This window comes from Dreissena polymorpha, chromosome 15, assembly GCF_020536995.1.
Source record: "Dreissena polymorpha isolate Duluth1 chromosome 15, UMN_Dpol_1.0, whole genome shotgun sequence".
NCBI lineage: Eukaryota > Metazoa > Mollusca > Bivalvia > Myida > Dreissenidae > Dreissena > Dreissena polymorpha.
The window spans coordinates 49,881,984-49,906,923 of record NC_068369.1 but is presented as its reverse complement, the minus strand read 5'-3'; the positions used below and the strand labels follow the sequence as shown (position 1 = coordinate 49,906,923).

Sequence of the window (24,940 nt, the reverse complement as noted above, 5' to 3'; positions counted from 1 at the left end):
CTTGCTGCCATCAAACTCACGCTTCTTCTTTTTAGGGGCGTTGTGACTCTCGTCGTATTCATCAACACTAAGTTCGATTTTTTTCTCTCCTTTTTGGGTCTTCTCATCTCGTGATCTGATCCGATATTGTCATGAACCTTAGTGGAAATGGAGAGTATACGTTAAACACCAACATCTACATGGAAGTCAATAGTATGATATAAAAGGACTTTAATCCCAATAGATGTTGCAGCCATTTTGTATTTGTGATCAAAACAAAAGAAAAACGTTTTGAAACCACGACTTGTTATGTTCCGTCCATAAAAAATTCCAACAAACATTGCTTACAGTACAATTTTTATTATAAGATCACTAAACATAAAGCATGAAAATGCACAGTAATCAACTTTTTAATTCTTTAATCATTATTCATCCAAAAAGATACAAAAAATTTAGTGCGAACTTCAAATGAGGCACTACCTCACTATTTTCTCCCCCTCCTTCCCCATCTGAGAACATGCTGCCTTCACTGTCAGACATTGTCAACTGCTGTAAATATATAATCATGAGCTTACTAAAATACAAATCTGATAATTTAACAAATTTCAATAAGTTCACTTGTCAGAAGCATGACCCGGTACACTTTTTGTCAAAATTTCTCGCACCAAACTTGAGTGTTAAGAACAATTATGTGTTACAAACTCTTGAGCCTTTACCCTAGGAATTGTTCGCTTGTCATTTAAAAACACCTTTGCTGTGTACTTAAATAATTAAAATGGCCGAGGAAACCAATAATTGCGATCGCGATACAACTTTTAAGGTCATTCATGAAAATTTACATGAATAACAATTGTTTTGCGATCTCAAAACATTTTATTTACCAAACATGTTGTTGTAATGCCCATATGTGAAATATTGTTATATCAAATAAAACATTATTCCATGTAAATATTTACAAATGCGTGTACTATAACGTGTAATTAAAAACGCGTTTCCAAATTTGTCTGTTCACGTGATGTTGACAAAGTCTAGTTGCAAATAAACAGTTGTTATGTATTTCATATAAATCCATTTTATTGATTTAGTGTATGACAATTCATACTGTTTTCACTATCTTGAGTCATCCTTTGTGAATGCGTGGGTTTTTATATTTGCTTGCTGAATAAAGTAGCGCTGAGATCTTTACCTTAAGTTAGAAATTATCAAGTGCATTTTACAAAATATGGCAAACATTTTCTTTAAATTAAACAAAAATAGTTTATGCTAAATCTTCAGCCCTCCGGTTGTTGAGAGGTTAATATTGATATTTCACATGTATGTTTATTGTATACACCTTTACCAGGATGTAGACCTTACAAAATTAGCTAGTGGGACGTAAGTGAGAAAAATAATAACTGATGTTCAAAATGGTGGCCAACGGCTGATTTTCTATGTTTTTGTCCGAACTTTCGAGAGGTTTGTACTTATACCATACTTATTCGACCTTTTCCTTACGCACAGGATGATCTAAGTATATGCGTTTAACCTGGGTATCGGTAAATCTTGTAGATGCATTATCAATTAAAAGAAAAATATTAAGGACTTTTTACGCAAGTGCCTCATTGTTTACGATTGACACGGTTTATTGTATGTGCATTTTTTTGGTAATATGTAAAGTTTTCTCATCAGTTATTATGGAAAGGTGGACTAAAGAACCACAATGGTTTACCTTGCATGAACATATGGATGCTTCTAACAGGGAATCGCAATATTTGAAGCAACATTCGAAACTTAACCCTTTTTCCATAATTGGTGAGCACAGTAACCCGCTTTTTGTAACCGGTTTTTAAGCAATAAACACACTTGATATTTTCATGTTACAAATTTCATTAGTATTTTAACATTTAGGACAACAACAAATGCATACATGTATTGTTTCAGATTCCTTCGAATATGCATAATTTATAATTTTCACGGCAGATTAGCATGATGATGATGGCCCCGTTCACCAAGACTGTGTGTGTGCATGAAGTTGATACATGTCAAGTGTGCGTTTTTTGTTTGGCACGTGGGGTTGTTGCATGTACGTTAGCACCACAAAAGCGTGAATTCAATTTACAATTAAGGTGCCGTTGCTCCCAAAGCGCCTCGCGGAAAGCCGGAATAATTAAGATGTTTAACTTTGTTGAAAATCTGATGTATTCAAACTAATTTAAAACTTGGAGCATTCAACCATTAAAGCCATTAAGCCTGCTAATATAATCAAGGGCATGAACAATTTAAACTGCATTATATATGTGAAAACGGCTGCTGTAAAAATAAAGCTATAGGTTGTTAATCTGCTTATCATATTAAAGGAAATACAGTTGACATTTTACACAATTGACATGTACAAAAACATGTATATTGCCTAATTTCCTCATACATTAATGTGTCAAATATTTTGCCTTTACTTCTGTTGTATTCCTATTTTTTTTCAAACTTGTTTTAATGAAGACTCTTGCACACTTCATTTAACTCTCTTGTTTATAGCAATTAATTGTACGTGAATATCTGGAACAATTTTTTGGACATTGTTTTAATTCCAATTTCATATTGTTGTGTCCCATTCTATAAAAAAAAGTTGTTCCCGCTGCTATATAAAACAATTAAACTGTGATGATTTTGCGAATAAGTTATGTTTTTGTTTGAACGCACAAATGCTCTAAAATCCTTTTCAAAATCACTTTGTTATCCCTTTTAATGATGATGGACTGTAAAACAAACTTCAGCGAAAAGGTTTTATAGTACTGACCAGGCCTGTTTGAGGAAGCTTCTCCTGTTGTTTCAAAAGTCTTCCAGACATTTGAAATACTTCAACTATAGTTCAACTATATGGTAGTTTCTTGTTGAGTCGTGGATTCTTTTAGAGTCTTGGTTAAGATTGCGTGAAATGACGTGATAGAACGTTCCCACATTATGCAGTCGTTACGGAAAAGATTTTTCCAGGTCACTATTGTTTTGATGATAAAAAATGCGACAAAACCAGGTAAATATTGTTATTCATCAGATCTCCTATCAACTATTTCCTCTTTTATAAATTGTCCATATAGTGTTCCTAATTAACCCAAACTCGTTTATTTATAAGTTGTTTCCATACTACATCGTCTGTTGACATTTTTTTCAAAAGAAATTAACCTCCTCTGCAAAGTCCGTTTTTAGGCTATGCAAAATTGATATTGGAATAGCCATTCAGGATGCACGGCTCAACAAGAAACCTATTTTCAAGATGACAGTGTGACACCATCAACACAATCGATTATTTATTATTATTACAAACGATTAACATTTGAAAAAGCAAAAAATATACCAACGGTCAATAATTATGTTTATAATGATCCATAGTCATATATTTATACGATAAGTATTGAAGGCCCTATGAGAAACGGTAGCAAAAGTGTGACAGAAGGAAGACTATCATTAGCCTCGGTGACCTTGACCTTGACCCCAGTGACCTCAAACCTCATCAAAAGGTAGAGGTCCATGCAAGGTACCTACATGCCAAATATGAAAGCGATTGGTAAAGTATTGAAGGCGCTATGAGAAACGGTAGCAAAAGTGTGACGGAAGGAAGGAACACGGAACTACAAACTGGCAACTATATGCTCCACCGAAAATATTTTCGGGGAGCATAAAAAGCACATGTAAATTAAAGTGGAGGGGGCTTTTATTTCACAAATAGAAACTTCTTAGAACCATGTAACAAAACGGTTATTTAGAGTTGCATTTATACATAATTTTGTAAAACATATGCTGTGTGGGTATAAAAATAAGCCATTTGTTTTACCCAAAACCGGTATTCTCGCTGATTTGCTATTCTGTACGTGTATCTAACTACTCTTCACTATTTGTTGGCCATTATTTCAGCTAAGATAAGAAAACACAATGTAAAATCGATCGATTTTATACACACAAATGGCATTGTCTTACTTTTCTTCAGAAGTACGGCTTAATATTCCGCAGACAATTTTAACATTACACAAAATCAAAGTCAAAACGACACAACAAATAAACAAAGCAAAAATCCAACATACCTAAAAACATCTCTCTTGCGAAATTCTCAGTTGAATATTGGAACACATGTTGTATGTATTTATTATCGGTGTGTGATTGAATAGTGGTTATACAGGTTTTGAAGGTGGTGCATGTTCAATGGTGCGGAAATCAATATTTCCTCGTGCACATATTTGTAGGTTTGGTCATTCGACAGGCAAGCAGGGTAGAGCGTTGACGTGATTTAAATCGTTTTATTTTTTATCCCCCGCCATAGGCGGAGGGATATTGTTTTGGCGTTGTCCGGAGCCATATCTTGGAAGCGCTTTGGCGGATTTCATTTAAACTTGGTATGAGTATATATATCAGGGTTTTCCCCATGCCATTTAAGCGCCCCTTGCCGGGGCGCTTGAATTTCGAAATCAGAGTCCCCGGGGCGCTTGAAATTTCCCGACCTGTGTGTTTTTCAGTGAAAGAAAGTGGAGATTGTAAAAAAACTAAGGTTTCTCTATCAGTGTATCAATATTCCCTGTTTTAAAAGAGCACACGGTACCTACTTTCACAAGTAATGGCCATAAACACCACATGGGGTAATGGATAATCCACTTATAAGAGAATAGCATGACGCGCGTATAGATTATTCTAGCCACATAACACAGTCATTTAAATGCTAACAAGGATGTATCAGGTAACTCTCCAGTCGTCAAACTGTGATGATCATCGTCCAATCGGTTACGAGAATGCGTATGAGGGCGGGGTTAACTATCGACCATTATTTTTGATTGACGTCGGGCACGATATAAAAGTTTATCGCAGCTTGATTAGCAAGAATTTGTACCATTTAATAAAATAAATAAAAAATGTACATTAAAGACGGTTTCGGGCATCATCATCACACCTTTTTACTGTAAACAAGTGTTACCTATGACTCTTGTAATTAATACAAGAAGTTAACTGAAAGAGGTAAAGAAATAATTACTTATAGCGAGTTAGTTGTGCAAATAACTCCCGGTTACAATTATGCGATAACAATTTAATGCCAGTATATGTATATTTCATCATGTCCATTTATAACGTTTTTCTGGCATTTATTTAATTACGCACACTAGTAAATTTTTCATCCGATAATCGATACTTAGAAGACTGATGATGGCAACCGGCCGTAATCCTCGTGAATTTCATGCATAATTCCGTCAAAACATTTATTCGACTTAAGTGTTTAAACAAATTATCGTTAAATTCATAACGCAACTGTTAATATTTATTAAAATCTCAAATGGGAATAATTAAATTTGTCATCCGAAACCCTTTCCCGTATGTCGACGTTAACGCGTTTTTAATCCGAAACACACTTCCGAATGTAAATGATACCGCAACGTTAAAATATTCTTGCTTCAAATTAGTAGTGCAAATTTATTTTGTGTCGAATCTTTTTCTCAATTAAAAAGAGCGCGAAAATTTTGCAGCATGTACAACGTCGCGTGTATTGTTTTAACAAGCACACAACACGTCAGAGGAATGACGCATGTTCAGAGGCAATATTTCATCAAATATATAAATAGTCACTTAAAATTTATTTGATACTATAGAAAAATGGCAAGGTTTGTTCAAAAGAAATAATTGAGAGCTTTTATCGTAAATATTTACCAGAAAGTGATTTATAAAAACAGAATAAACGGGATTATCGGATAATAAATAGAAACTTGAATAGTAGTAAGTATGCAGTAATAGAGAGTCGGGTTGAAACGGATGTATGCGAGAATCGTTCCAGTCAGGATTTTACTGTCAGTACGGGAAAGTTTTAAAACAATAAAACAATATAAAAAGGTATATATATTTTTAAATGACAGGGGGATTTTTTAAAGAGCCATAGCGCACCAAATGACGTCTTTCGACGCTGTTTTTCTTTGAGTTAAAACGCACCACAGAGCGTTAATTGACACGTTAAATAAAAATTTTTTTATTATATTCGATGACTTGGATCGTGCATTACACGCGCATAAACATGCTTCTGTATACATATCGGATGAATTAGACTACTCCAAATAGATTTGTTGGTATACAGACTTTTTTGAAAAAAAGTTGAAGAGGCGAGCGATTTTTTTTTTTTTGAAAACAGAATTTTTTTTTCGTGCGAGCGGAGAGCGAAGAAAAAAAAATCACATTTCAATAGAAAAATATTGCAATAACAAGAAATACATGTTTAAACAGCTATAGTTAACATTCAAATCAATTCTTATACACAGAAAAAAATCTTTGTACAAACAAGCAATAATGAACTGTAATTACCCCTTACTTCGTACATCTACGACGTCAATCCAAACAGTCTCCGGGTATGTGCGTACAATAACGATCATTTTGTCAAATTAAAAGAAGATGTAGATTTTATGTAGCAGTCTGGACATCAAGATGTCTATATGCGGTGTAGAGTGAAAATAAGTTTTTACTGATCGGAGGTCCTGGGCTCGATTTCTGAGACTAGCTAACTTTTTTATCAACTTTTTTGTTTGCTGTTATAATTATTTAAAGAAACATTTATGACATTTTAAATTAAGAAAAAAGTACGAACAAGCCTATTTATATTTCCCATGTCAAGATTTTCCCCATTATTATGCATGATTGAGAACGTGTTTTAAATTCCAAGGCTTACGTGAGTGACTTCTTCCTTATCTGTTCACTTACCTTGAAAACAAATAGTATTTACGATACGAGTTGATTATGAAATAATTATCATATTCCATATGTAAAGATACATTGCGAGATTTAACTATTGTTAATGGAAACTACGTTATGTAATGACATATCTATTAGTAACATATCTATTTGTACATGTGAAGCTTTAACCTAAACAAAAGTAAAACTAAAATATTTTATATTGTTCGAGCAAATATACAGCGTAGAATATTTCTATGTTTGTATTTAATTTGTATTTTCTTTATGCCGTTATTTCTTTTAATTACTTCAAAATGACTTAATTATGACTTTTAACTGGCACTTTTCTTGTTTGAAGAAGGGAGAAAACAACACGTGTGTGCTTGTTTTTTTTATTCCACTCGTGACATGTCATTCATAATCATGAATGGTGTATAATGCACTTATGAATTAGCATATAACTTTTAAGTATTGCTTTATCAATATTTATGTTTATAAGAGTGATTTTTGTAATTACATGTTTTTGAAAACAAGAGCACCGCATAACGGGTGCCACGCTCGGCTGCGAAAGCTTGTCAGAATTTTGACCTTGACCTTTGACATAGTGACCCAAAATGGGTGTGGCGTGTAGAACTCATCAAGGTGCATCTACATATGAAGTTGTAGGTGGAAGCACTTTGATTTTAGAGCCAATGTAAAGGTTTTAGCACGCCGCCGGCGGACGGCGGACGACGAGCAGGCTATGACAATACCTCGGGGTTTTTCCGAAAACAGCCTCGCTAAAAATGGAGTGAAAACGATTTAGGATTGACAACTTAGAATATCGGAGAATCCTTAAATGTTCGGTAATTCTTTTCTTAACTTTGATTTTAATGCAGAATGCCATGCGAATAGGGAATATGCGAAGAAAGCACAGAAATGTATTTAAGTTCTAAAAACTTTAAGTATTGATCGACTCATTTAAAACTTATGTTCCTGCAATTAAACGTGCATACTGTCGGTCTAATAAAACCGTTATAAAGGGACGAATCTACACAGATAATAATTTCAAACTTTTTCTAATTATAGAGTCTCTACCCACCTGTCCTGTTGGATAATATTGGTAAGACCTTAATAGCAGATACAGCTCAAATAATTCACAAGAAATAAACTAACAAGTTAGAATTGTAAATATTTTTTCATAAATATGTACAAAGACAGGCAGTAATCAGGGTCAACGTAATAGCAAGTTTTCCCTCCTCTAACAACTTTAAAGACAGAACTACGATAGCATTGTGAATGAACCGGAATACGTACTAATGAATCCACTCAGCTAGCACGATTCGAGGTGCTGTAGCTTCAATTAGATTAATATTGAAACCTAATAGACATCACAAAGAGAGACACTCGTAAACAATTAAATATTCCTTTTAAGGCAATTTATCAATTTGTATTTACAATACAGGACAGAACATACAACACTATGCGAAAAATGAAATGATTACAACTGTGATCCTTACCGATCTTGTAAATATTACACAGTATAACACAGTATATACAAGACTATTGCCAAGCAATATAGTCCCCTACCGGCTCCACCATTGTCAGAAATCCCACCATTGTCAGAATTATTGTGTTTATTTGTTGCCATAGCAACCAGAATTTTTGACGTATGAACACAATTTAATTATGTGAATAATGTCCATCTTGCCATCTATCCATGTTTCAAGTTTCATGAAAAAATATTAAGAACTTTTAAAGTTATCGCAGGATCCAGAAAACCACCATTTTCAGAAGTAATTCTAGTCTATTTGTTGCAATAGCAACCAGAATTTTTGCGTAGGAACAAAATGAAATGACGTGCATAATGTCCATATTGCGATCTATCCATGTTGCAAGTTTCAAGAAAAAATATTAAGAACTTTTAAAGTTATCGCAGGATCCAGAAAAGTGTGACTGACAGACAGACAGACAGACAGAGCGCAAACAATAAGTCGCCTCCGGTGAAACCGAAAGGGGACAATGATCGAATGTTATCTATTTTGTCCATGTATATTTGCACACTGAGTAGCACAATGTAAGCTGGATAACATTTCAAGGCCCATAAATGAGGCCCCCAATCATTCTAAACATGTGCCAGTAAGCGGCGTTGTTGTGCGGTTTAATTCTCACTGAGATATGATAGCAATGCCAAGCGTTTGACAACCCGCCCTCCAGCTCCCAACAATGTCCTAGCAGATTAAGTGAGGTTTCGAAATGAGCTAACATGACTTCGTCTGAAAACACGTCATCTTTATTCAAATGATCTTCGAGATCTGAAAACACGTGATCTTGGAGATGGTCAAACGCACTGTGCTTGTCGCTGATAAATCCATTAAGTTGTGATGTTAAATACTTAAGGTAATACATGTACGTCTTCGAATCAACCACTGCATGGTCCAACCAGACATTAAAGACAATTTGGTGACGGTGTTCTGCATCCTCCTTCGTTACCGTTCTATAGAACTCAGCGACCAGCTGCCCTGGGACACAATTTATTTCGTGCCGGCTAAAAATCGTACACATAGCAATCTCGTTTTGCAAAATGTCTGGGAACTCTTTTCGCCGTTTAAGCACGTCTGAGTCTAACTTAAATTCCCTGAAAGGTCTGTAATGCATAACTTTGTTAGAAATAAGAGCGTCTACTTGCCTCAGAATTGCATCTGCCTCTTTAAAACGCCGTAACGAGAAATATATCGACGCCAACTTGAGGCGACTCGAGGTCACGTCGGACGTGAGAGACTTATTACACAATGTGAATATCTCCTCTGGTAATATTTGATTCTGACCGATACTGAGCGATGCTTTCATTGAAGCCTGAATGGAATAATGGAATGGTAATACAATAGAAACTGCTGAACGAATGGTTTCATTGCAAGTTTTATGCATTGTTTCAAGATTTTGAACTATCTGGGAATTATAATATAATACTTCTAATGTACCTGCTGCTCGGAACAACCCAGTTAAGGGCATATAGACGCACACGTTAAGGATCAGATATTGAAACAACTTTCCGGCAACAAAGATATCCAGATATTCACATAAAATCCCACATGTACTGTCTGTGGAAATCGATGATAAACGGTTACCAAGATCGTCCATTTTGACATTATGCAAACAAGACACATCGTTACGGATTATATCCGTGAATAATTTTACCAATACGGGAAACTCATTCCATCGAAGTTTACCGGCAAATAAATTCACATTAGCCGTCGTGTAATGTGGACAATATCGCACTTTTAACCATCGCCTTAATGTTGTCAAACAAAGTTTCAAACATTGGATAAGATTGTCATCTTTCCAAACGCAGTGCGGAGACCTTTCCACACTATACAGCAATGCAGTTTTCAAGTGAAACGTGCTTAAGCGGTCTCCAACAAGCGGCATGCAAAACTCTTTTCTGATCATTTTCATGACTACGTACACTTTAATTTGCGTTATTGTAAGATCGAACATCAAAAGTCGCTCCATAAAATTGGTAGATAATCTCCAATAAAGCTCATGAGAGTTGCCATAGGTTCGCACTGTTAATGTTGCTAGGTGATGACCAGGGTCCCAGTTTGTTGTGTTCTCAACAAGAGCAGTCGGAACAAGGAATACCCCGCTATCCTTTAGCTGTGTCAACAATTCCTGGCTAGGCCAATGCCCGGGCTTTGGTCTTCGGAAAATAAACTGACAATCTGCAGGCAGTTTTGCACAGTGAAATGCTCGGACCAAATCTATCACTTCGCCCAAGGTTCGCGAAGGACCATGTCTAACATGGCTAATACCATATAGATCGCACCCCCATTGGTCCCCCATTTCGTTCAGAGTGTTTTTCACGAATACCCGCCCTTGAGCATCTATATGATGATCTGGAAGCTTTCTCTCCGTCACCAATTCAGGATTAATAAGCTGAACGCCTTGCAGACAGCAACACTGGGGCGGACTCGACATGTCCATAACCATAAATAACTGGACGGGCCCAAACTTCCAGTCTGCGATGTCATAAATAACCGACACTGTTCTGTCGTTCTTTAACATATCCATGTCTGAGTGCATATCATCTGTCGTAGTACCTTCGGTTTGGCTTCCAAAAATGTATACATCAACATCGCTGTCCATTGCCTTTTCCTTGATGGTGAACAAAGCTTCAATATAAAGCCACGTTGCTCTTCTCAATTGAATCGTTTCCACATTGACGCCAATGTCGTTCAGAGCATTGGCAAGAGCCACAGATGTCCAAATGGACCTTTTCTCCTCATTCTGAAGAAGAAATAACCGTTATGTAATTACAAATATAGCTATGTTATTTCAGCTAATTGCAATCAAAACATATGGCTTCTTCTTCAGACACAGAACTCCTTCTAGATAGAAGATTTTGAGTAGGTACCTATAGGTAAAGTGGAGACAAAAGTACAAAGATGCTCAGTTAGGTGTTGAGTTAAAAATTATTTACATGGCACGGATGAGGGGGGGAGACGAAAAACACGGGATTAAGTGTATTGAAAACCTCTACTGCGACTGCCTCTTGTATATGGGGGTGTAGTAAAATGCATTTTGACTGTTTCGTTATTATGTAAAAATTGAATGTATGGATTAAATGAATGTAGAATGAGGTTAGTATGTATTTAAAACAATAGATACTGTTATGTCTGGATCGGGGGTTGACAGGAACAAGAAGGTTATCAGGAGAAGTGATGGCAACTGCATGATGGATAACTTTATATAGCAAGACGATTTTGAATGTCGTTCTGTGTGTTTCATGTGTGAGTCAATTGAGGTTGCCTATCATATTATTTACTGACCTTGTATTGCGATATCTATTTTTACAAGTCTTGTTGCACATCTTTGGACTTTTACCAGTTGATTCTTTTGAGCTTTCGTATGTGGGTCCCAGACAGTGGAGGAGAGTTCTAATTCATTCTTGATTATTGCTTTGTAAGCATGATCTTTCACTTTTTGTGAGTTAATATTGAGGCTGCAGGAAAAGAAATCAATATTCCTGGTTTTCATTATTTGTTATTAAATAAAAATGTTTATCTCATTTGATGTTACTTTAGAGTGTAAGACCTAGATATAATGCCTGGTTTTTCATTTTTAAGAATGTGGTGACGTAGTTTCTAGGAGGTTACATTTGTCAGAAAATCGCATTTACCAGCCCTGCTCCCATCGATCAGCAGCTTCAATATCTAGCTGGAGCTTGCCAGACACTTTTTGTAAATGGTGCTATCATCCGCAAAAAATATTTAGGGTGCTGTGTTCAAGATAATCAGCAAATTTGTTGGTGTAAACCAGCAAAAATGGGTCCCAAAACATTATACTATTGTACCCCGGAGGTAAACGGGTTGCTTGTACATGTGACATGGTTTCCTCCAGGACAACAGTCTGCATTCTATTTGTTAAGAAGTCAGATATCCAGACGATTCCATTGAATATAAGTATGTATAAGAGGTGCTGGCGGGGCACTTTATCAAATACCTCAGCAAAATCCAAACTGATGATTCCAATTTGTATACCTAGATTATTTGATTTGGTTAGAATTTGGAGGAATGACAGAAATAGAACAGGAGTGCCAAAAGCCAGTATTGTATTCATATGAAAAAGTATTATCAAGGTGATACCTGATAAACCTGGACATCATCATGACATGTTCAAGTATTAAACAGAAAATGCATATAAGTGATATCGGATTGTAATTTATAGCATTATGTTCTTGTCATTTTTTTGTTAACTGTTCGTAAATGTTTCCAATAAGTTGGGATTTTTCCAAAAGACAGGCACTTTTGAAAGATACAATTCATGATTGGGGATATTTCTTTACTGCAATTCTTAAGTACTCTGCAGAGTATTTTAATTGGGCCTGAGGCTTTTTGGATTTTAAGGTTTTGTTATACATGTAGTTTTGTTATTTCATTTTTCTGTGATGTAGAAGTCTGGCATAGATGGGTGATGTCAGGAATAGTATCAGATGTGATTGGGGTGAAGACATATTGCAATTGTCTGTTGTGGATAATCGGTTTGTTTTGTGGTTCGGATTTGCCCTAAGAGGTTGTATTGTTGACTTTTTTTTTCAGGCTTGATGTACAAGATTTTTTTTTGAATTTTTTAGTGTGCTGGGCTATCTTGTACTGAAATTCGGATGTCAGAGAGGATGTTTTCGATGTATTGCCAATATGCCTGGCACTGCTGTTTTTTATTTGGCATTTTAGTTCTTTTTAGGTGATTGCTTTGCTGGTTTTGTTGTTGCGATTGAACTATTTGCATTTGTATGCGTTCATTTTTGTCTTAAATTTGTTAGATACCCAGGAAAGTTTGTTGCTGTTTTTTATGCCCCCGGTAGGGTGGCATATAGCAGTTGAACTGTCCGTCAGTCAGTATGTCAGTATGTCCGTCCGTCCGAAAAAAAACCTCTAACATTGGCCATAACTTTTTAAATATTGAAGATAGCAGCTTGATATTTGGCATTCATGTGTATTTCATGGAGCTGCACATTTTGAGTGGTAAAATTTCAAGGTGAACATCATCCTTCCAGGTCTAGGAATCGAAAACACAAATCCTAGGGAAGTAATAAGCTTTAATTGGACATAATTATCTGACCTGTCAAATTTTTTTTTTAATAAATCAAAGTGGCGCAGTAGGCGGCATTGTGTTTCTGACAAACAAATCGTGGTAAAAGGTCAGGGTCACCCTTCAATGTATAAGGTCAAAAATACAAATCAAAGGGAAGTACTAAGCTTTAAAGGGAGATAATTATTCAATATTGAACATAGCAACTTGATATTTGACATGCATGTGTATCTCATGGAGCTGCACATTGAGTGGTGAATCTACAGTCACGGTAGTGGCTTTTAATTATTTGCTACTAAAAATAGAGAGTGGCTTTTAATTATTTGCTACTAAAAATAGAGATTTGTTTGAGACAATTATCTTCAAGGGAAGTAATTTATATAATTATAAATCTCTTATTATATATTTCCTTACCAAGAATTTTACTTCTTTTCACAGTTACTGTACAGATTTTTTATTTTGATTATTTATACCTCAAATGAATGATTTGTCAAAGTTTTTTTTAATGATATTATTATCATTTCTTTACTGTACTAATTTGTGAATGGTGGGGTTCATTACATACCTCTGGACTTAAGTCTATAGGTACATGATGAACTCTGGTTATGATCTCTTTGATAAACCACAGGCCTTGGTTGTCAGTGATGTCTGACTTGGTCATTTTGACTGTCTACAGACCCCCCCCCCCTGGTTGGATTGGAGAAAATCCAAGGGAAGTAATAAGCATTAAAGGGAGATGATTTCCATACCTGCCAAATGATAACAATTTTATTTCAAAGTAGTAGGCGCAGTAGGGAACATTGTGTTTCTGATGAACACATATCTTGTTTATTATTAGTTTAGTTGAAATGTTTTTGAGATGGTATGTTGTAAGTCTCCTTTAAATGTGTACCAGAAAGTGTGTATGTCTTGGTATCATATGTTTGATTTCTTATGTTTATGTGTGTTTCTACTAAGTCCATTTGAATTGTAAGATTTCTTGGGAATTCTAAGGCCGTTTCCTGCGTAGCAGTACTGTGTGTCTTCATATTAAATACTGGATAAACATTTAGAGTGGTGATCAAAACCTAGGCCTCACAGTTCCAAGGCAAATTCATGTCAAACATGAATCTGATTAACACTGTCGCAATGTTTATCATGTCACCAAATGCACAGTCATTAAACCAATAAACATCCATTTTATTATAGAATTACCAAACACAATAAATCTAGAAATTGCAAAACGTCCATTTTATTTAAGAATTACAAAGCGTAATAAATCTTGAAATTGAGATAACTTGAGTCTAAAACTACATTTCTTGAAAAAGTATGATAGGCTAGAAATGATACTTTATATTTTTTTATTAAAGATACAAAAATATTAAAAACATTCCAATAAATTCCCTTTATTTTTATTGTTTAGGTTAATGATATATTAATGAATATAGAATAAAGATAGATAAAGAAATGTGTTTGTTAAAGTGATGTTTCTCATTGTTTCCAAAAATTTTCAATCAAACTTATATTTGTCTTTCCTGACCTACCATACTTTTTCATACTATTTTTAGACTGAAGCTGTAAACATTTCGCTCTTTCAAAAATGATCCTTTTTAATGTATCTACTGTGTTTTTTATTTAATTATACTCTAAAAGTATCTTCTAAAGACGTGTAGGTTCCAGCAAGTGTCAGTGAATTTATGAATAAAAGGAGAAAACAAGACTATTGCAAAGCAATATATGTCCCCTACCGGCTCCACCATTGTCAGAAATTCCACCATTGTCAGAGTTTTAAAATATTTTTTCATATTTGTTGCCATAGCAACCATAATTTGTGACATAGGAACACAATAAAATCACGTGCATAATGTACATATTGTCATCTATCCATGTTTCAAGTTTCAGGAAAAAATATTAAGAACTTTTAAAGTTATCGCAGGATCCAGATAACCACCATTTTCAGCACTATTTCTAGTCTATTTGTTGCCATAGCAACCAGAATTTTTGACGTAGGAACAAAATGAAATGACGTGCATAATGTCAATATTGCCATCTATCCATGTTTCAAGTTTCATGAAAAAATATTAAGAACTTTAAAAGTTATCACAGAAAAGTGTGACAGACTCACGGACTGACGGACACACAGAACGCAAACCATAAGGTTACAATACACTAAATGATCGCTTCATGTAGGGCTGTACTCTCTAAAAAAAATATCATAGTTGACAGGAAGGCATGTTTTACACTTTTTACCATTATTCGGGTGTTATCTTGCGGAGATAATGGTAGGGCATGAATAGGTGTTCACTACTGAATCCCTGAAATATGATACACTTGAAGACTATAGTAAACCATTGCACTAGAAAAGGTTACATTCCACTAAGAAACGGCCAAAACAAAAAGTTGCAAAAACAGTCGATTTTGATTTGTGTCAAGTTCTTTCTTGCATTGTACATGACATATCTTTTTTATTGCATAAATCGATTCCGCTTAGAATGGCCTTTAAGAAAAGGTATGGTTATGGGGGTCTCTATGTGCAAAATGTTGCATTTATTTTCGCTCAAAGTTGTCGCTTTTACATTGAATTATATAGGAAAACTATGTAGTGTATTAGGACCTAAACGCAAAACCAGGCCTAGTCACAAAGGAGCTGTATTAACAGAAAATCATCATTTTTTTAGTGGGATATGACGCGTTTTGACAAATTTCACGGAATAAATGCGTTTGTTTCACGAATTTAAGGAGCATCGTGAGTTTTTAAGAAAAAAATACGTTTTCAGAGGAAAATAAAAAAAAAACGTACAAAAACTCGTCTTGAGCATCTCAAATCGCAACAATTTGTGCTGAAAGAGCTCATGAACACGTTTTAATATTTGTTTACTTCTTTTTCTACATAGCTTGTAACAATATTTCAGTATTTTGACCGATGGTAATTATTAAGGGTAATCGTTTTACGCCTGAACGCCCGTTATAAATCAAAGCTCCGAACGCGAAAGCCACATGGCTTTTCAGGCGTTATAATAAAATGCATTTTCAAGCATTTCTACGTGAAAGATCGGTCTGAAAATTGGCATGCACATAGAAAATAGGTTTATAAGTATAAAAAAGTGCTTATTTTCCGCGATGTTAATAGTAAACGTTGTCTTATAGGTTACAATACACTAAATGATCGCTTCATGTAGGGCTGTACTCTCTAAAAAAAATATCATAGTTGACAGGAAGGCATGTTTTACACTTTTAACCATTATTCGGGTGTTATCTTGCGGAGATAATGGTAGGGCATGAATAGGTGTTCACTACTGAATCCCTGAAATATGATACACTTGAAGACTATAGTAAACCATTGCACTAGAAAAGGTTACATTCCACTAAGAAACGGCCAAAACAAAAAGTTGCAAAAACAGTCGATTTTGATTTGTGTCAAGTTCTTTCTTGCATTGTACATGACATATCTTTTTTATTGCATAAATCGATTCCGCTTAGAATGGCCTTTAAGAAAAGTATGGTTATGGGGGTCTCTATGTGCAAAATGTTGCATTTATTTTCGCTCAAAGTTGTCGCTTTTACATTGAATTATATAGGAAAACTATTTAGTGTATTAGGACCATAAGTCCCCTCCGGTGAAACCGGAAGGGGACAATAAGGACTTAGGACTCACAAAAAAGTGGTTTATAAGGTAGCTAGTGAAAACGGCCCCAGGTCAAAACGGCCCCTAGTCAAAACGTCCCCACTTTGGTCAAAACGGCCCCAAAGTTAGTTTAAATCTTGGTCAAAACGTCCCCAACGTATAACAAAGAACTATGTACAATATTTTATTTATTTGATCTACATTTTTAAACGATGAATACAATACATGCAACATAATCTAACAGGATTTAACTCCGACTTTTCAACAAGAGCTGTCAGAGGACAGCGCGCTTGACTATTCGAGTGCTTGACATTATAACGTAAGCCATCATAGGGAAATTGTTCATATTCAATAATTTATTAGACGATCTTTCAAAAATAAAAAAGGAAAAAATAATATTTTTTGGCAGCCATTTTTGAATTAATAAAATAGAAAGAAACATGCTAAAAACTCACTCATCGCCTAATTGACATTCCAAACGGTTGACGATGACAAATGCATTGGATTGTAATCTTTCCGTTGATGTTTGCAAACTGCACGATCAGACCTCATAAACACTCAAAAGAATAACTATGTAAGAAGCATTTCACCAATGTTTACAATCGTTGTCTAATCACACGACATATATTATTGCGCATAAAATAGTACGCTTACAGACTGATAGAAAGATCGATACGTAACTCTGTTCAATTCATCACGGTATACTATTCTATCGATAATATATAATAATACATCGTTTTAACACTCTTAAAGTAGAAATAATTCTTTTAAATGGAGTTTTTAATAACGAAAGTGAAAACAACGGAAGTTGGATGGATATTCTGTGAGATGCACTTCGGCTCCAGAAAAAACAATACAAATAAACTAAAAAAGACGTGTGGGGGACAATTTTCAGCTGGAAAATATTTTTAATAAGGTAAATGATGATATCTCTACGTGGTCATTTCTATTATTTAGTGCGATCTCTTGCTGATTAATGTTAATAGTTGTTTTACTAGTTGCCACCCAACTGTCAAACTAAGTATGTGTTTTCTAAGATATGTGTATACACAAACCCGGTTTTCTCACCACTGCACGTGGTTTCGATCGATTTGTTTTGCACGTTTTTCTACGGATCACAGCGATGGCCACGCTTTCAAAATGGGTAGAAGGAATCGAAATATAAAATCAATCGTTTTGCCAATTTCTTTATATTCCTTTACAATTTTATATGTCGTCTGCAATCTATTTCAATTTGAGATGGTTTAAAATTTGCAATTTGGTTGAGAGGTAAATAACAAAATTGTTAAGCCTTTGAAATAGAATTGTGACTCTTATTATCCACCATACCTGGATTTTTAAAAAGTAGTTACGTTTAAGTTATTTTTAGAACGTTGTTTAGGATATTTATCCAAAAAAGGCAGTTGAATAAAAACTCATTTGTTGATTTATGACAATAATTTTCTGTGAAATGTTGCTAACTTGACCTTGTATATGTATATAGCTTTGTATTTATTCAACTTAAGGTAGTGCATATCCTTCCTAACTTTAGATTGAGATTTTGTAAATTAGTGTAAAAATGTATTGGTTTTAAACCAAAATATGAATAAAGCACACAAATATTGACTGTTAAAAATGTGTTTATGTTATTCTATCCGTCTTTAGCTTTAAAATGATATATAGTTTGACCATATTGTACCACATTCAATTACGAAAAACCAAAGCGAAGTTTTAATGAATTTTATCCCCCCCCCCCATGAACCTGCGGGTATATACGATTTTGTCAAATATTTATGAATTTATATAAACTGTGTAAAAAACTTATTATATAAATATATATTTCAATATAAATTAAAATAAAAGTTAAGAAGAACATGTGTCAAAAAATGCGAAATAAGCCAGATATTTAATTCTGAAATTGAAAACGGCTGTACAGCCGAATTCGCCAGCATCTATACCATACATGTACGATGTGCATCTAAACTTATGAGGGGTGTTCCAGAAGTTCGTGGATTTTCGCTATAACTTTCATTTGGTAACATAAATGGACAAACAAATAGCATGTTAAGAATATTTCGTCCTTTCCAAATCTACTCTCCAAATATCATGGAAATACATAAAACAATAAATATACATCAGAGATTTAAACATGTGCACAATGCGCACACCGACGAACGTGTAACGTTTCTGTTCAACGTCAATGACGTTATAAAGTTAACAACTGTCAAATCTTTTCCACATAATCACCTCCAACGCGAATGCACTTTATGTGTCGGGAAATCCACTTGTCAAAAGTGTCTCTATACCAGTCAGCGTCAAAAGACGACACGAATACCGCGCAACTGTGATTTAACTTCCGGGAAGACGCGGAAGTCCATAGGGGCCATATCCGGGCTGTAAGGAGGACTTAGGCGCTGTAACGTGAAATTTGCCGTAAATTCTGTTTATCAACGACATTTAAACCAAATTCAAATTCGCGTAACGCTCATACTTATAATAAAATACACGCGTGCGCCGCATGTCGTCACTGAGGTCTCTATGGCAACGCGTTTCAAACGCGCTTTATGGAATTCATGCATTTTTAGCTTATATATAAAGTCCGTGATAATTGGTTTGTATAATATGTACATTTCATTGACTTTTACCAGCAAACTATAGCGAAAATCCACGAACTTCTGGAACACCCCTCGTAGTTTAACGGTTTATAATACAAAGACGAATGCTTCGGTTATTGTAGGAAAATATGTACGTCACTATCAGCTCGGGGCGCTAATTTGTCTTTGCTGCATTTTATGAAATTCGGCTTTAATGTATATTTTTTCTTGCCCATTTTGTGTTATTGTAACATATTTTATCAATATATTACAATTAAACACATATAAAAAAATCGTATATACCCGCTTTAAAGTTATTAGCCAAAGCAGGAGATCGGGTAGTTGTGTTATCACGTTGCTTTAACCGTCTTTTAACGAATTCAGTTGCATTTTGTCGGCAACTGCATGGGAACATGTGTGTTTTCGATGAAAAAGGTCACGTCCAGTGTTCCACAATCTTTCAGCAATAGGCATATAGTGCGTTTCATACCTTGTGTATATATAATACCTATACGAGGGTTATTTTTTCAAACTATGATTTTTTGTCAATATTCGTTGTTGAAAAGTCAAACCATACACAATAGGTGTATAATTAACAATCTGGAACCTCTGGGGTAAGCTCAGGGGGGGGGGGGGGGGGTAGGGTTCTGGGGGGGGGGGGCAAATTTATGATACTGCTGCCTGTGACATACATAAGATGCGTATAAATAAGCAATCTTCGTAGTTTCACAAATTTTAACAACAACAGAATTCTCAAAATTATTCAATCGTTTCGCGTTGCAACGCTTTATAATTTTTAGGTTTTTAAATCGTCAAAAAATGCATATAATGGCTATATTAGACCATGGCAAATGTTCAGTAATACTGTTTCCTCATAAATAAAATATTATAACTAAACCGAAAATTTGCGAATCTGAAACAACTTTTTTCAATTTTGTCAATTTACCAAACCGTGAAAAGATCCATTTAATTGAATAATGATTGGCAATTAATTAAAGTACATGGTATATAACACCTTTCACACCAGTAACACACAGATGTTAAACGTGAAATATACCAACCACAAGTGTGAAAGACATGACAACCGTATATTCAAACAATTTAAATAAGACATCATCTCTACGAGTTATACTTATAAACAAATTATCATTTTATAACAAAAGTTAAAAACTGTTATAAATTAGTTATTTACCCAGTTTTTTATATCAACAAAAATAAAGACGTCTGCCAAAATTTAAAATGATGTAATTCGCACAAGAAATAACAGGTTACTCATCGAAACTGGTAGTTGGAATGGAATAGTTGGAATGGAATAGAATTGAACCAAAGACTGGGTTGTTTATGTTACTCCAATACTCATATTGGCAATGAGTTCCATACCGTAAATACACGGATATAATACGCCCACATGTACAATGCCCTACCCTGAGTTTGGTCCTAATTTATCCGTAAAAATTGAAAATCCGAGTTTAATACGCATTAAAAAATCAGTGTTTGAAAAATGTGTCACTGGGCCGTTGTCACGACAGTTGCATAATAATATATATGACTATTGTTTATATTACCAAATATTACCAAATAAACGGGTGCCGCTGACAAGTGATGTTCTTTACCGATAACACACGGGCCCCCTGCTGACACCTGGGTCAAGCAGTCATAATTGCAAAAGAAAGAAACAGAGAAGCTGTTTTTTATAACATGTAATTCCATTTGAGAATATCCAGAACGATAATAATTATAATAATAAAATAATAAGTATTATTATATATCTACATGTATATTTTTTTTAGCATGCATGGTAATATAAGTTGTAGCCATGACAATCTGGAACCCAATCAAATTATTTTCTAACAAACAATGAAATACCGACGAAATCAGTTATTTGTGAGATAGTTGACCTGGGGCCGTTTTGACTGTAAGCCGTTAGTAAGGTGAAAATGTGATTATTTACACTTTTTGAAATATTTCATTAGAACAGGTTCATGTTTCACTGAAGTACATGTATATGTTATTTTAGTTGTGCATATTGTTCCAAACTTATTTTAGAATGCTAATATAAGCATTATTATTTTGCATTAAATTAATTTACCCCAAGTTCCAACCCACTTTTGTCTTTGTTTTGACCATTTCAGAAAGTGGTATGCCCTAAGTTAACTAGATCTTTATATCAAACAAGAGGGCCTGACAGGTCCAAAGTCGCTCACCTGAGATAAAAAGAAATGACCTGTTCTTTGCAGCCCAAGATATCAATGGAACGAATGTTCATTCATGAAGAATGAACAACAAATGGCCCCTTGGCGGCCATGTTTTTTTAACAGACCTGAACCATTTTCTTACTCTTCCAAGATATGTCAAAATTTCATGCAGATTGGGAAAAATGTGTCTTCAAGACTGTTCACATGTTGTCACTAACTATATACATATAAAGAAAACTGCCCCACTCCCTGGTGGCCATGTTTTTTCACTGATCATGACCATTTTCAAACTCGTCCAAGACATCCACCTAACTAATGTTTGGACAAAATTTCATGATGATTAGGCAAAACATGTGACTTCTAGAGTGTTCACAGCTTTTTTACGTTATAAATATAAAGGAAAAAGACCGCCCACCCCTGGCGGCCATGTTTTTTTACCGATCCAAACCATAATCGAACTCAACTGTCCTATCCAGGTGTGGTAGTGCGGTCTCCTTCGCTTACGCAAATGAACCGGTCACAGGACGGTTACAAGTTATGTAACTTTGTGAGCACTTATGTAATGCGGAAATATTTATTTGACGAAGTCTTATTTCCGGTCAGGATGACTATACTGGCTGGTTGTAATTCAATTAACTAAAGGCGTTCAGTCAGGGACGCCTAAATACACTCAAAGAATTTATTTATAAGTGAAAACCAAGGCAGCTTTAACAAAAATAACTAATTTTTATACCAAGAACTCGGAAAATGAAGAACAATGACAGAAAATTAAGAACAGGTACAAGCCAAGTCTAAAGAATCTAAGTATCTTTACCAAAATGAACAACATACAGCAAATACCTTAATGAATGTAAAAAGAAGTTCAAAATCTGTCACAAAAACTGATATAAATATAAGTTACTGTTAGTCTAGAAAGTGCTTCAAAAATAGTTTACAAAATAGGTCTAATTTAATCTAAAGAACAATATTTATGGAGATTAGGAAACTTCAGTGAATCAAATGTAAAAATAAGAAAAAATTACTACAGTTATTGAAATAGAATAGAGTCTTTCTAATTAAGAAAATACCAAATAAAAATAATCTAAATAATAAGAATAACTTAGAAAATGATGCCAAAATGTCTTGATGCTTGTGATAAAATTAATTAAAAGTTTAATTATTTCAAAATTCCAACCTTTTTCAAGAGCTGTTGACTTTTCAAGAAAGCATCAAGAGGTGTTTAAATCAGCCAAAACAGCTTATTTTATACAGCTCAGAAGAGATCAATGGCAGAGTAGTCAATTTTCCCTCCGAACAGTGCATTTATCAATGATTAATATCTTCCCACATTCCAGAGCAGAACTAAAAATAGATTTCTGAACCAGGTAACACAAGGGAGATAAATAATGCATAAATACTGCAAAATCATGTACATGTTGTCTTTCTTTCAGTTATCTCTTAGTTGAAAGGCTTATCATAAGTGTTAATGACTAAAAAAGTTGTGTTAACTATAAAAATTCTGTGTTATGAAAAATTACATAATACAGTTAATGTCACATTATATTGACATAATAAAACCAAACTTTACTACACAGGAAACAAATGTTCTGACCAAATTTCATGAAGATTGAGCAAACTATAAAGTTAACAAGATTTTACTACAGCCATATATAGCCATATAAGGAAAAATGCCCCACCCCTTGGCAGCCATGTTTTTCAAGCCAAGGTTACCATTTTTGAACTCATCCAAGATATCATTGGGACAAATCATCTGAGCAAGTTTCATGAAGATCGGAAAATAAATGTGGCCTCTAGAGTGTTAACAAGGTTTTACTATAGCCATTTAAGGAAAAATGCCCCGCCCCCTGGTGGCCATGTTTTTAAACCAACTGGCATCATTTTCGAACTCGTCCAAGATATCATTGGGATGAATCTTCTGACCAAGTTTTATGAGGATCGGGCGATAGATGTGGCCTTTAGAGTGTTAACAAGATTTTGCTATAGCCATATATAGCCATATAAGGAAAATGCCCCGCCCCTTGGCAGCCATGTTTTTCAAGCAAACGTAACCATTTTCGAACTCATCCAAGATATCATTGAAACCAATCTTCTGACCATGAAGATTGGACAATAAATGTGGCCTCTTGAGAGTGAACAAGGCAAATATTGACGTCGCACAACGGACAACATAGCTAAAGAAACTTCAGCGTACAGTTTATATAGTATTGACATACCTGTACGCTGAAGCCAACCCCGTATCGAAAGTCAACCAGAGTCGTAACATATTTATGTCATGCTATAAATCAAAGAATGCTCATTTTCTTGGATACATTTCTACATATATTGGTGAATGAATATTAATTACTGCATCGCGGAATATTTTAAGGTTCAAATGTTTAAAGTGCATCTTACAATAGATGAAAATAACTCTCATCAGTCTGAAATTCACAATTTAGACGCCATTGTCGCTTTGTCACGTGACGAGTTTTCATTTGGATACTTTCGGATCGACCTTGACATTTAATGCTGAAATTGTAAACATTACTTTCGTTTTCTAAAATCTATTATTTGTGATTAACAACTTACGTCTGGTGGATTATAAGACTGATTTCAGTGTGAATCAGGTAGTTTAAAATAATATTTACTTTGAGTTTGTATTTACACTACAATTTGTTAACAAAACAAGCCAGAGTTATCTAAAAAACCGGGAAATGTCATTCTGAATTTGAAAACACTTGAGCACATGGTATGTTACTAAAAATAGAAATAACGTCATATGACTGTGAAATCTTGGGAGATTCGCATTTCAAGAAAGTCTGTCACATCGCTGTTTTTCTCGATATGTAAGAGCAGAATAGATAAATTTTAAATGTTTAAGATTGTATTTTGTGAAAGAATATATCAGTTAAATGTGAAAAATGTCAATCTTTCCGATCTGGTGGTTGATTTTGGCCAATAACTGCATTTAAAAGCTGTTTTGGACCGGCCTTTGTTAGCTGTCAACTTTTCGGGAATTTCGAATTTCTGGTTGCCTTTTTAATGGGGTTTGTCCATAACTATAAAGTCGCGCCAGTCAAAAATCATAAAAAGCGACATTTAAAGTTATGGTAGCCAGAACTACGCACGACGGACAACGGACGACGGACAAAAGGCGATCAAAAAAGCTCACCATGAGCACGTTGTGCTCAGGTGAGCTAAACATTAAAAGCCTACACTCTGAAAAATTATGCATAAAATCTTACACCAAAAGCCATCAAATACGTTCTAAATAAACGACCATTTACCATAATTGTGTTTGGTCGTCCCAATATCATCTATGCCATAGACTGGTTTCTTTCAATCGAAATGGTTGTTTTCGTTCAGTCTGGATCAGTAGA

General features: G+C 34.8%; 1 protein-coding gene across 1 annotated transcript; it reads right to left on the bottom strand.

Moving 5' to 3' along the window:
- Window positions 1-7,859: 7,859 nt before the first annotated feature.
- LOC127859518 (uncharacterized) lies at window positions 7,860-24,871 on the bottom strand. Its single transcript, XM_052397021.1, has 2 exons — window positions 24,848-24,871; window positions 7,860-10,908 (listed from the first exon to the last, which is right to left on the bottom strand). Exons 1-2 carry the CDS (start codon window positions 24,848-24,850, stop codon window positions 8,716-8,718), a joined length of 2,196 nt encoding a protein of 731 aa, XP_052252981.1. The 5' UTR covers window positions 24,851-24,871; the 3' UTR covers window positions 7,860-8,715.
- Between the last annotated feature and the right edge of the window lie 69 nt (window positions 24,872-24,940).